Source organism: Homalodisca vitripennis, chromosome 3, assembly GCF_021130785.1.
Source record: "Homalodisca vitripennis isolate AUS2020 chromosome 3, UT_GWSS_2.1, whole genome shotgun sequence".
In the NCBI taxonomy this organism is placed as follows: Eukaryota; Metazoa; Arthropoda; class Insecta; order Hemiptera; family Cicadellidae; genus Homalodisca; species Homalodisca vitripennis.
The window spans coordinates 5,111,045-5,123,699 of NC_060209.1; the positions used below are offsets into that span (position 1 = coordinate 5,111,045).

At 35.7% G+C, this 12,655-nt stretch overlaps 1 protein-coding gene across 4 annotated transcripts in view; it reads left to right on the plus strand.

The window, feature by feature from the left end:
* LOC124356546 overlaps window positions 1-12,655 on the plus strand; it is a 290,056-nt gene that overhangs the window by 72,837 nt on the left and 204,564 nt on the right. For 3 of the 4 annotated variants that reach the window (XM_046807610.1, XM_046807609.1, XM_046807613.1), the window contains exon 2: window positions 5,434-5,457. The exons of the other annotated variant lie outside the window; for it this stretch is intronic. In XM_046807610.1, the coding sequence (XP_046663566.1) occupies window positions 5,434-5,457 (24 nt within the window). The remainder of the gene's footprint in view (window positions 1-5,433; window positions 5,458-12,655) is intronic. 4 annotated transcript variants of the gene reach the window in all.

The window sequence follows — 12,655 nt, forward strand, 5'->3', positions numbered from 1 at the left end:
GGGCTGATGTTAACCCTCATTGGATGTGAGAACGACATTGCCTTTCCTAAGATGAATCTCAAATAAATAAATTCATGTATTATAGTATTGTCAGAATAAACTATCTATGTATAAACAGTAACGTTAACAGACACATGCATGTTAACCCTCATTGGATTAGTTAATGAGTGCTGTTAAACTCGGTCTAACCTCATTGGATGATGTGAGAACGACATTTGCTTTCTCAGATGAATAAACTTTCATGTTAAACAGTAACGTTAACAGACACATGCTAGTTATTGGGCTGATGTTAACCCTCATTGGATGTGAGAACGACATTGCTTTCTCAGATGAATAAACTTTCATGTTAAACGGTAACGGTAACAGACACATGCTAGTTATTGGGCTGATGTTAACCCTCATTGGATGTGAGAACGACATTGCTTTCTCAGATGAATAAACTTTCATGTTAAACGGTAACGGTAACAGACACATGCTAGTTATTGGGCTGATGTTAACCCTCATTGGATGTGAGAACGACATTGCTTTCTCAGATGAATAAACTTTCATGTTAAACAGTAACGTTAACAGACACATGCTAGTTATTGGGCTGATGTTAACCCTCATTGGATGTGAGAACGACATTGCTTTCTCAGATGAATAAACTTTCATGTTAAACGGTAACGGTAACAGACACATGCTAGTTATTGGGCTGATGTTAACCCTCATTGGATGTGAGAACGACATTGCTTTCTCAGATGAATAAACTTTCATGTTAAACAGTAACGTTAACAGACACATGCTAGTTATTGGGCTGATGTTAACCCTCATTGGATGTGAGAACGACATTGCTTTCTCAGATGAATAAACTTTCATGTTAAACAGTAACGTTAACAGACACATGCTAGTTATTGGGCTGATGTTAACCCTCATTGGATGTGAGAACGACATTGCTTTCTCAGATGAATAAACTTTCATGTTAAACGGTAACGTTAACAGACACATGCTAGTTATTGGGCTGATGTTAACCCTCATTGGATGTGAGAACGACATTGCTTTCTCAGATGAATAAACTTTCATGTTAAACGGTAACGGTAACAGACACATGCTAGTTATTGGGCTGATGTTAACCCTCATTGGATGTGAGAACGACATTGCTTTCTCAGATGAATAAACTTTCATGTTAAACAGTAACGTTAACAGACACATGCTAGTTATTGGGCTGATGTTAACCCTCATTGGATGTGAGAACGACATTGCTTTCTCAGATGAATAAACTTTCATGTTAAACAGTAACGGTAACAGACACATGCTAGTTATTGGGCTGATGTTAACCCTCATTGGATGTGAGAACGACATTGCTTTCTCAGATGAATAAACTTTCATGTTAAACGGTAACGGTAACAGACACATGCTAGTTATTGGGCTGATGTTAACCCTCATTGGATGTGAGAACGACATTGCTTTCTCAGATGAATAAACTTTCATGTTAAACGGTAACGTTAACAGACACATGCTAGTTATTGGGCTGATGTTAACCCTCATTGGATGTGAGAACGACATTGCTTTCTCAGATGAATAAACTTTCATGTTAAACAGTAACGTTAACAGACACATGCTAGTTATTGGGCTGATGTTAACCCTCATTGGATGTGAGAACGACATTGCTTTCTCAGATGAATAAACTTTCATGTTAAACGGTAACGGTAACAGACACATGCTAGTTATTGGGCTGATGTTAACCCTCATTGGATGTGAGAACGACATTGCTTTCTCAGATGAATAAACTTTCATGTTAAACGGTAACGGTAACAGACACATGCTAGTTATTGGGCTGATGTTAACATTGGATGTGAGAACGACATTGCTCAGATGAATAAACTTTCATGTAACACTAACTAACAGACACATGCTAGTTATTGGGCTGATGTTAACCCTCATTGGATGTGAGAACGACATTGCTTTCTCAGATGAATAAACTTTCATGTTAAACGGTAACGGTAACAGACACATGCTAGTTATTGGGCTGATGTTAACCCTCATTGGATGTGAGAACGACATTGCTTTCTCAGATGAATAAACTTTCATGTTAAACGGTAACGGTAACAGACACATGCTAGTTATTGGGCTGATGTTAACCCTCATTGGATGTGAGAACGACATTGCTTTCTCAGATGAATAAACTTTCATGTTAAACGGTAACGGTAACAGACACATGCTAGTTATTGGGCTGATGTTAACCCTCATTGGATGTGAGAACGACATTGCTTTCTCAGATGAATAAACTTTCATGTTAAACGGTAACGGTAACAGACACATGCTAGTTATTGGGCTGATGTTAACCCTCATTGGATGTGAGAACGACATTGCTTTCTCAGATGAATAAACTTTCATGTTAAACGGTAACGTTAACAGACACATGCTAGTTATTGGGCTGATGTTAACCCTCATTGGATGTGAGAACGACATTGCTTTCTCAGATGAATAAACTTTCATGTTAAACAGTAACGTTAACAGACACATGCTAGTTATTGGGCTGATGTTAACCCTCATTGGATGTGAGAACGACATTGCTTTCTCAGATGAATAAACTTTCATGTTAAACGGTAACGTTAACAGACACATGCTAGTTATTGGGCTGATGTTAACCCTCATTGGATGTGAGAACGACATTGCTTTCTCAGATGAATAAACTTTCATGTTAAACGGTAACGGTAACAGACACATGCTAGTTATTGGGCTGATGTTAACCCTCATTGGATGTGAGAACGACATTGCTTTCTCAGATGAATAAACTTTCATGTTAAACGGTAACGGTAACAGACACATGCTAGTTATTGGGCTGATGTTAACCCTCATTGGATGTGAGAACGACATTGCTTTCTCAGATGAATAAACTTTCATGTTAAACGGTAACGGTAACAGACACATGCTAGTTATTGGGCTGATGTTAACCCTCATTGGATGTGAGAACGACATTGCTTTCTCAGATGAATAAACTTTCATGTTAAACAGTAACGTTAACAGACACATGCTAGTTATTGGGCTGATGTTAACCCTCATTGGATGTGAGAACGACATTGCTTTCTCAGATGAATAAACTTTCATGTTAAACAGTAACGTTAACAGACACATGCTAGTTATTGGGCTGATGTTAACCCTCATTGGATGTGAGAACGACATTGCTTTCTCAGATGAATAAACTTTCATGTTAAACAGTAACGTTAACAGACACATGCTAGTTATTGGTCTGATGTTAACCCTCATTGGAAGAGAGAACGGCATAACCAGCACACTGAAAAATTACACGTTTGGCTTGGCATTGTGAGGAATCACTTTGTTGGGCCCTTTTTATTGATGGAAATCTTAATGCCGAAGTATACCAGGAAATGTTACAAAGTCTGTTTTATTCAGTTATCCAAGTAGGAACCTAACACTGTAATGAAGTTTGGTTACAGCAGGATGGAGCACCTCCACACTATGGCTTGCATGTTCGCGAGTATTTAAACAATATTTTTCCAAATCGCTTGATAGGCAGAAGAGGAAGTATCGAGTGGCCACCAAGATCGCCAGATCTGTCTCCACTTGACTACTTTGGGTGGGATCACTTTCTATATAACGCAACTTCCATATAACGATACCCCAGTGTATTAATGACCTTAGGGACTTGTGAAGTTATGTTGAAATGTAATTAAGTTATTCTATTATACGGATATGTGTTTTCACAACATAGTAAAATATGATACAATTTGTATCCAACATACTAAACAGCCACAAAAATGTCAGTAACACTCATTAAACAGCTGATTCCAACATTATGTGCAGTGAGATACCAGTCAGATTTACCAACCAACCGAATAGTATAACACAAATTCCCTTCAAACAAACATACAAAAAACGAGTTTTTATTAATTATTTAACGAACCCTACAAGGAAAACGTAACATACATGGTATTTTTGAAATCAGTAAAATCTACTTTCTTTTGTTTTAAAAAATGGGTTGTGTGTTTTAAAAATTGACTTGAACCCTACAACTCCTGCTAGATAGTTTGGAACTGTAAAAACAAGGAAAAATTTCATGCAAATTTTATGTAAACAAATTTTAATGTAGGTACTAATAAGAGAGTTGTAACAGTTTCAAATTTTGACTAAAACAGTTTTTCGAGAGTAGCGAGTGAACGACACAACCACACAACAGTTAACGTAACCACAATGATTTGTTGGTCTTGTTACACACCACTTTGTTCATTTAATCTTTGCTGTATCACCTATAGTTTACATGATCTTTTAGTGTGCATAAAATTTGGAACACACTGTATATTATAAAATTTAACCGTTATAAACGAATATGATTAAACATAATTTAGAATTAAATGTTCAAGTTTACATTTGGTAAAGAAATGTATATAATACAATTTTAGTGCCTTGTAAGGTGTCAAGATTATGTCGTTTCTAAATGTTTGAAAGTGTTACGATTATATTAACATGGCAATATTGAGATTTATTGTCCCATCAGTGTTTTGTAAATTACACATCTCAACTAATAATGCATCTTGAATTTAACATTAGAAATAACAGCCACATGTGAAATCTAGTTTTCTTTCGACAAAAGCTAGATTCCTCTAAAATAACTTTCCTAGGTACAGAAAAAATAAAAACTCATTTCTATATATCTCTATATCGAAATACGTTTCAAGTATGAAATTGAGATAGTTTTGTAATCAAGCTCATATAAAAACATCTGAAACTAAAAATGTGATTTTTCCATGCATATGAGATACGTAGTTTTAGAGAGTAATTAGGAAATTACTTTTCTTTAAATATACTTTTAGAATACTACCATTTTTTTTTATATTTCTTAAAAAATTGAATATTCTTTGCTTAAATGGCATGCTATTCTATCTAATAATTTCATATACAATTGTAAACATTTTTTACCTTATACCAAAAAATGTTTTGCCATACTATAGGCCTAAGGCGCCCCAAAATATTCTATAAATCACAGAACTCCTCGTAGAATAATCAAAGTATACTTTAATGTATTCTTATGTTTTGAAATGGTATCTTAAAGAGCTCTGTCTAAAAAAAATTGTTATTTAAAAAGTTACCCCAAAAGAACACTGATTATGCTACTTTCTTATGCCTTTACACACACACAATAAAGCTGGTTTCAGTAATTAGGTAATGCAGTTTTAAAACTTTGGATTTTGAATCCTAAGTCGAAATTTGTCTTTGTTTCAAATTATTGAGTGGGAATAAGATTATATATAAAATTTTTCATACGTGTTACAAATTGTAAATACGAATATATTACATCACAATTTTAATATATTATAGCACCACTGTGGTCCAAGATTGAAGCACAAACCCAGCAAGATGTCATAAAAGTCATATTTTCATATATAGTTTTTGCAAATAAAGCAAGTATTTTAACATTTGTCTATTTTGTTTCAGGTACGAGACGAAGCAAGTAATCAGGTAATCACCGTGTGGCTTATACGATGTATTTTAACACTATTTTATATTTTTTAGTTTTTTTTAACTCAAACTACTTATATATTTAAAATTCCCTTATTCATAATTCAAAAACAAGAATTTTAATTACTCAGGGTTTTCCAATGATTTTATGCAATACTTCTGATGAAATTTTGAGTTATTTAGTTAATTTTTATTCATTTGAGATTGTCTACAGTGCTTTAATGGCTTGAGAATTGCAAAGCTGTGCCAACGTTATATAACCAATTCTAAGGATACCGGAAGGTCCCCTGACCTATCCTCGGTTCCCGCAACGATCCCACTTGCCTAAGCTGACGTCATCACACCAGCTTACTCTTCTCTTAGACACCAACTCGATCTTGTAAGAATAACAAGATTTTGGACATTTGCCTCGTTATTCGTTACAAGATCTAATGTAGTAATATATAACGATTAAAATGTCTCATATTCTGATATTCTTACAAATTATTCAGCGTCAGTCTTGGTCATACTCCTGTAAGAGTATTCTTTGTAAATAAGTATCATATAAGTTATATGAATATAATATCCAATTAGAAATATCTCAAATCCTCAGAATGGCTTTACACTGACGTAGAGTAAGATAAGATTACACCATTAGAAACACACTAAAACCTTCATAAAATATTAACTCAGAAACAATGTTGCTATTTAAAAACAAGTCATAACGTTAGATAAAATTATGGAACGTTTCAAGTCATTAAATCAAATTGTTTCACATTTTTATGAAACTTTATATTATTTGTTACTAAAATCTTCAACACAAACATGAACAGTCGATTATTGTTAACATCGATTGGCGTTAGGCTTGATCGTGATTTTGACAAATATGAGGAAGGAAAATTGGAGATTTTAGAGGGCAAATTTTAGTTCTTACGTTTACGGGACTGGTTTCATAGCTACCATTTAAGGTTTCAGGAACAAGCCGCCTTAAAATTGCTCATACAATTAAGTTCTTGAAAAGTTTCGGACCCGGTATGTATAATCATCGTAAGGCACCAGATGTTAGTCCAAATTTAGCTGTGTGGCAGTGTTTCGACAGGGTTTAAACCAAAACACTTAGAAGATACTTCAAACTAAATCTCAAGACAATCTACACGACATTGCTAATTAGACCTACTTTATTCGGTAGAAAATGTTTACGATCTATAATATATATACGTATAACGTATGTCTCCATATTTATATTCCAAATGTAATGCTGTGTAAGGCACTGTCACTGTCGGTAAAACTGAAGCACCTTTTGCTGTCTACGTGTGTGTAGGATTCCAGACAAAACTAACCGTTAACAAACAGTCCAGATTCTCTATTAGAGTTCTTAGCGTGACTTCATCCCTTTAACAGTATCATATCCCAATGTGGGTTTGCGTATCATCTTATATGTGGGTTCTACTGTTCTAATACCTTTTCCAAAACTGAAAAGTCGCTGTATCAATATTTTAAGATACTTAAGATACTACTGTATTACACTAGCAAAAGTATCAGTGTGTGACGACCTGTACACTACTACTGTATATACGAGTGCTTGTTTCAATGCTAGGAGGTCGGTATCCAGGTCGACCAAGGCTGTAGATGTGACGAGACCCCAGTGGTTTGTTTTAATTTTTCAAGTAGTATACATCTCTATGTAAAATACATGTCATCTACATCTTAGAGTAGGTATAATACGATCGTTAACAACCATATTGTTGTTGAGGTTGCAGATTTTCCTCGATAATATTATATTCAATTTTACAAGAAACTACTTTCCGGTATGTTGATGTAATTGGCATAAATATGCGCTTTGGAACAGTCCGTTATAACAGTCAAAATATAGCGTGGGACAGTTTTGTTCTCCCAGAAAAATCCCTCAAATCTACAAATTTTAAACCAAAATTGAACAGAAATGTATTGCTAGAACCGGGTTTGGATAATGAAGTACAGCCGACACCAGACATTACTGCCGATTACGAGGGGCGAGGCCCCGGCAGGGGTAGCAAAATTGTGCCAAGGTGACGGACACACACCTGTGTTGTGGTTCCGGCGCGGCTTCCCCCTGGAGGGGAGGCCATTGTTGTGTGAGGGGAGGGGGTATTGTTAGTGGAGGGGAAGTGTTGATTGTTGCTGCTCGCTTAGCTTCAGTTCAGCTCGAAGTGCGGTCGTAGAGAGATGTCCACGTAGTGCGCGAGTGTCTGCTCGGCTCCCGCCAAAATGCCTTAAATACCATTTCACATTTTTAACAAAACGTGTTTTTCTTTTCTTAAAAATTTATTGTTAATAAATTGTGGTGTAACATTATTATTCCTCCAAAATTAAACTGGCATGGGAAAATAAATTAAATTGTTGACATTTTAAGGTAAGCAACTATTGTAATAATAATATTATTATTATTCCGTTTTTTCAGAAATAGCCAACAGAGTAACCATTTCCGTGTATCGTCTTATTTTTTATTTAATTAAATTGTTTTCATACCTATGTAGGAGGTTTAAACCTTTAACAGAGGGATCAAACTTATCTATAATGAAAAAACTAAGCTTGAAACCACAAAAATTTTAATATCCAATGAATACTATTGCTATTCAATAAAAGTATCGTGCTTTCATTTTCAATCCAAAATACATTAAGAAGTTTGAGGATAATTGGCAAGCGAACTGCCAAAATCTATGTAACTAACTCCCTGTTTTGGGTCTTTTATGAATATATTTTTGGGCGAAATCAGTATTCCTCATAATGTAAAATGATAGTGTTATAAAGTAGTAACCTACATAATTAGTTAAATAATTTAAAGATAGAAACAAGTATAACTTAAGTTGATATAGGGAAACTGATATAGATAGGTAATATATAGCGTAGTTATTGCTGTTTTTATTGCCTCAGTTAGTTGATAATTTATATTGTTATCGGGAATGAAATTTCATGTACTGTAAACGTATTGTTCTACTAAGATTATATCTTTCTCCCTGATGCTATTTTGGTATTTTTAACGATAATCTATAACAAATCATATTTGATTTCTAAGTATAGCGTGTGAGATGAAAAGTGTCACACGAAACAAGAATGTCCCCGAAGTGTGTTTAAATAAGAGTCTTCTCCAACGTATAATTTAATTCTGTGTGGTTTTTACTGGCGCAATTCTATTACCTTCGTTGAGATTGTTTAAAGTTGCTGGGTTGCTGAAACTTTAATGGATTCTTGAGTTTCGTTGGTTGATTTTTATAGAGCGTTTCACTTTCACAATACTCCAGTTATTGAAGTAAGAATAATTAATATTACTACTGTGGACGTTAGTGTACAATTTCAAATATTTATTGGCGAATCGTTTAGTTTTAATAACTCAGTGTTGGAAAGTAACTTCGTCAGTTAATATATTGCATAATGCACATTCAGAGAGTACAAAAACTCAATTACCGAAGTAAATCAACTTGTAAGCGATAACGAGGAGACAACCGGTGCAAACATTGATAAGAAACCAATCACCGGTGGCTGATAAGCTGGTGCCGATAGTGCAGGCCTCGACTCGACCAAACCCTTGACTATGAAACACGAGTCGCCGCTCCGGTGTGGCTGTTATTGATTGGTAATGACGGGAAAATTGAGTCTTGTAACTGAGTCGACGGTGTACGCTCTTTGGTTTTTATCACGAGTCAAGAAATTGAGATTGTGCTAATGTGAGTAACTTGGTACTCTTCAAAGATGTTAGACATTTTTGTTAAAGATCATAGAGAATTTTATCAAGGATATAAAGGACCTATATTCTGCTTTTAACGACTTTTTAAATATGATAGAAATACATTTAAAAAATAAACTCAATCCCAAAAATTATTAACAACGGACCCGTAAAAGTGTACAAACCCAAGGAAAGATTTGCATGACCACGTTACAAAGGTTTTAGGATGATGGCAAGGAATGCACAGTTGTATAACGTGTAAAAATATTGTAAAAAAGTTTCACATTTAAATCACTTATTGTTACTATAAAACAAAATTAAAATTTCTCTAATTTATTTTGTGAAATGTTTTTATATTTTCTGACACTGTTAACAATTGTCTCTGTTACTACTAGACGTTGTGTGATTCAGAATGCTTGTTATTGAGACCATAGAGTGACATGTTATCGTCAAACACGACGTTGCCGATGTCGAAATGAAGTTACTTCAAAAATTTCAAGTTCACCTTGATTCGTTCTTGAGGTACCCAGCGGAAACAGACGCGCAGGCAGAAGAAGAGTGTCTTCAGAACCCTTACTGATAGCTAAGGAAAATATACAAAATGTTAGCTCATTTCGTTCTGGAGATATCACCTTAGTCTTAGCCTGTGCTAACGCTCAACTGAATACCATGGAGGATATGTACCACTATATAAGTCTACAGATCAATTCGTTCTCGAGACGTCGTGCGGACGGACAAATAGACAGAAATGAAATTTGTCCAGCCGCTGGCAGTTTATTCTTTAAATTTACATTTAAAATAGAAATATTCTAAGAATAATAAACACCAAGTATTTTATATAGAGTAATAGGAAACAAGTTTTCTTCTTGTATATTTTACCCCGTAAAGTTCTAAAATTTATATATTGGGGTAGGTCTTACTGCAAAGACCAGTTTGTCTCACCCCCTCAAATTCTTTATTGAAGAGTACAAGGCTGCAATTCGGTAGACAATAACCAGAAATTTATTTCCTTGGAAATGGGGATCGATGTTTTGTATGATCTTTAACCGGATTTGCTTTTATCACTTTTGAAGTTGCTTCCTACGGCCTCGAAGAGATTAAAAACTGTCGATGAATGAAGAAACAACAAATACAACCCATTGTTCCAATCGAGTGTAGCTCACCGTATGTAGATAAACTTCCCTGAAGTAGTGCGGAGAGTGTGTTGTTAAGTATAATTGTTCAGCATCTAAACTAGATTAGATACGAAATATACACTACATTGCCTCGTACAGTTGACTGGCATGTAGCACTCATATATTCGTGTAGTGTTTAAAAACAGGTTATTGTCAGCAATAAAACGAGTGTCACTCAACGTACTGTCCAATTACTCGTTTTCACGCTGTAGTTTTAATTAAGGAGAATGTTGAGTTGTTTTATAAATCAAAAAGGAAATCGGCTGGCGTTGTTGTTATTTTCGGTCGTGTAGGCGGCTACCACTATAGCCTCCGCGGCTATTCTGGTGTCGGGATTTGGCCGTAGTGACCTAAACTGACTGTTATACACCTCGTCAAACACAAGTGTACAACATACGGCTGAATGTCGTGTTATCGTTAGCAACTCAGTTCGTACTAAATGTAATTAGTTACGTCAGGTACAAGTGTACAACATACGGCTGAATGTCGTGTTATCGTTAGCAACTCAGTTCGTACTAAATGTAATTAGTTACGTCAGGTACAAGTGTACAACATACGGCTGAATGTCGTGTTATCGTTAGCAACTCAGTTCGTACTAAATGTAAGTAGTTACGTCAGGTACAAGTGTACAACATACGGCTGAATGTCGTGTTATCGTTAGCAACTCAGTTCGTACTAAATGTAAGTAGTTACGTCAGGTACAAGTGTACAACATACGGCTGAATGTCGTGTTATCGTTAGCAACTCAGTTCGTACTAAATGTAAGTAGTTACGTCAGGTACAAGTGTACAACATACGGCTGAATGTCGTGTTATCGTTAGCAACTCAGTTCGTACTAAATGTAATTAGTTACGTCAGGTACAAGGGCTACGCTAACAGTTTGTTGAGGTTAGATTAATCTCTCCTAGGTAGGCCTACTGCACAAAGTTCTGTTTTACACGATAGATGGTTTTTATCTGAACTGTATTATATTATTGACAAGAAAAAGAAAAGTTCAAAAACCAACATTAGTTCCAATAGAGTACTTATCTCTGTATAAACATTACTTCATACATTTTGAATAGATCCATTTTATTCCGTTTAGATCCCCTTATACGAAGTTAGTTTGTTAGGTAAATTAAGAAAGAAAATCAATTACATTTTCATGATGAATAATATTTGTTTTTCAATATGTTTTATTGGGATTATACACTCATGTGAGTGCGATGCTCCCATTCGAGTAGTAGGCGAGTAGAATTAGTCCAATTCCGCAATATAGGCTGGCATTGGTATCAATAATTTGTTAATTTCAATAAATTGTCTTCTCAGTTAGCAACGTTTTTATATCTAGAAAAATACAGCAAACCGAGGGAGCCAAATTTGGGAGATATTAGGAGGAGGATTATGAAACGTATTGGAACTGTATCAATGTCGCCATTGAACTGTAGAGGAGTATGATCTTGTAGTTTGAACTCTAGAGGAGTGTGCTCTTGTAGTTTGCCATACAACCGATGTTTGCAGTAGCCCGAATCAATATTATATAGAATGTCCCGTATCTCTTTGAAGATACTTGCACAAGTAAGCAGCTAGATACTTCCTTGTACACACAACGCATCTCAGGTGAGAAGTGCAGTTCACCTTCCTCTTACGTGCAGTATCTGAAATCTGATGATTTTGCAGACGTGACTCCTGAAATCTGGAGACATGTTCTTCTGAAGGAATCCAAAAGTAGTCGAAGGTGACGAAGAACAAAGAAGGTCAAAGCGAACCCCCCCCCTCCACCGCATCGTTTCTACATCAGCGACTGCAAACTTAGTGCAATCTAGGTGAAGATGTATTCTCATTGTCTCATCAGGTGCACAGTTGAGTGCACTACGATGTTGACTGACACGATCGCAAAGCACGGTGGAGCAACCGCGCCTTCTACACATAACGCAGCTATGGTGGGAAGGGCTGATTCAACGCGAATGTTCAGTTTAACTCCGTTTCACCTGCCTCTTACGTGCAGGTGAAGAATAACAAAGGAGCTCAAAACGAACCCTACTCGAACACTATTCTATGAAAGCAGAGAATCACAATAAAGTATTGAATCTGAGTACCTAATGTGGTGTAGACAATGGTAAGATTTACACGACAAATTATGACCATCGTGGAAAGCTGCGATCATCTATTTTACCCTAACATAAACTACTTTTTGCGGGCTCCCGCAACTTTGCCAGTATCTACATCTGATGTTGAGAGATCATTTGTGTCACTGAAGAGGATAAAGACATACCTTAAGAATTCCATGGAAAATGATCGACTTAGGGAATTAGCTCTACTTTCAGTTCATTCATCACCCAGTTTCCATAACAGCAGACGA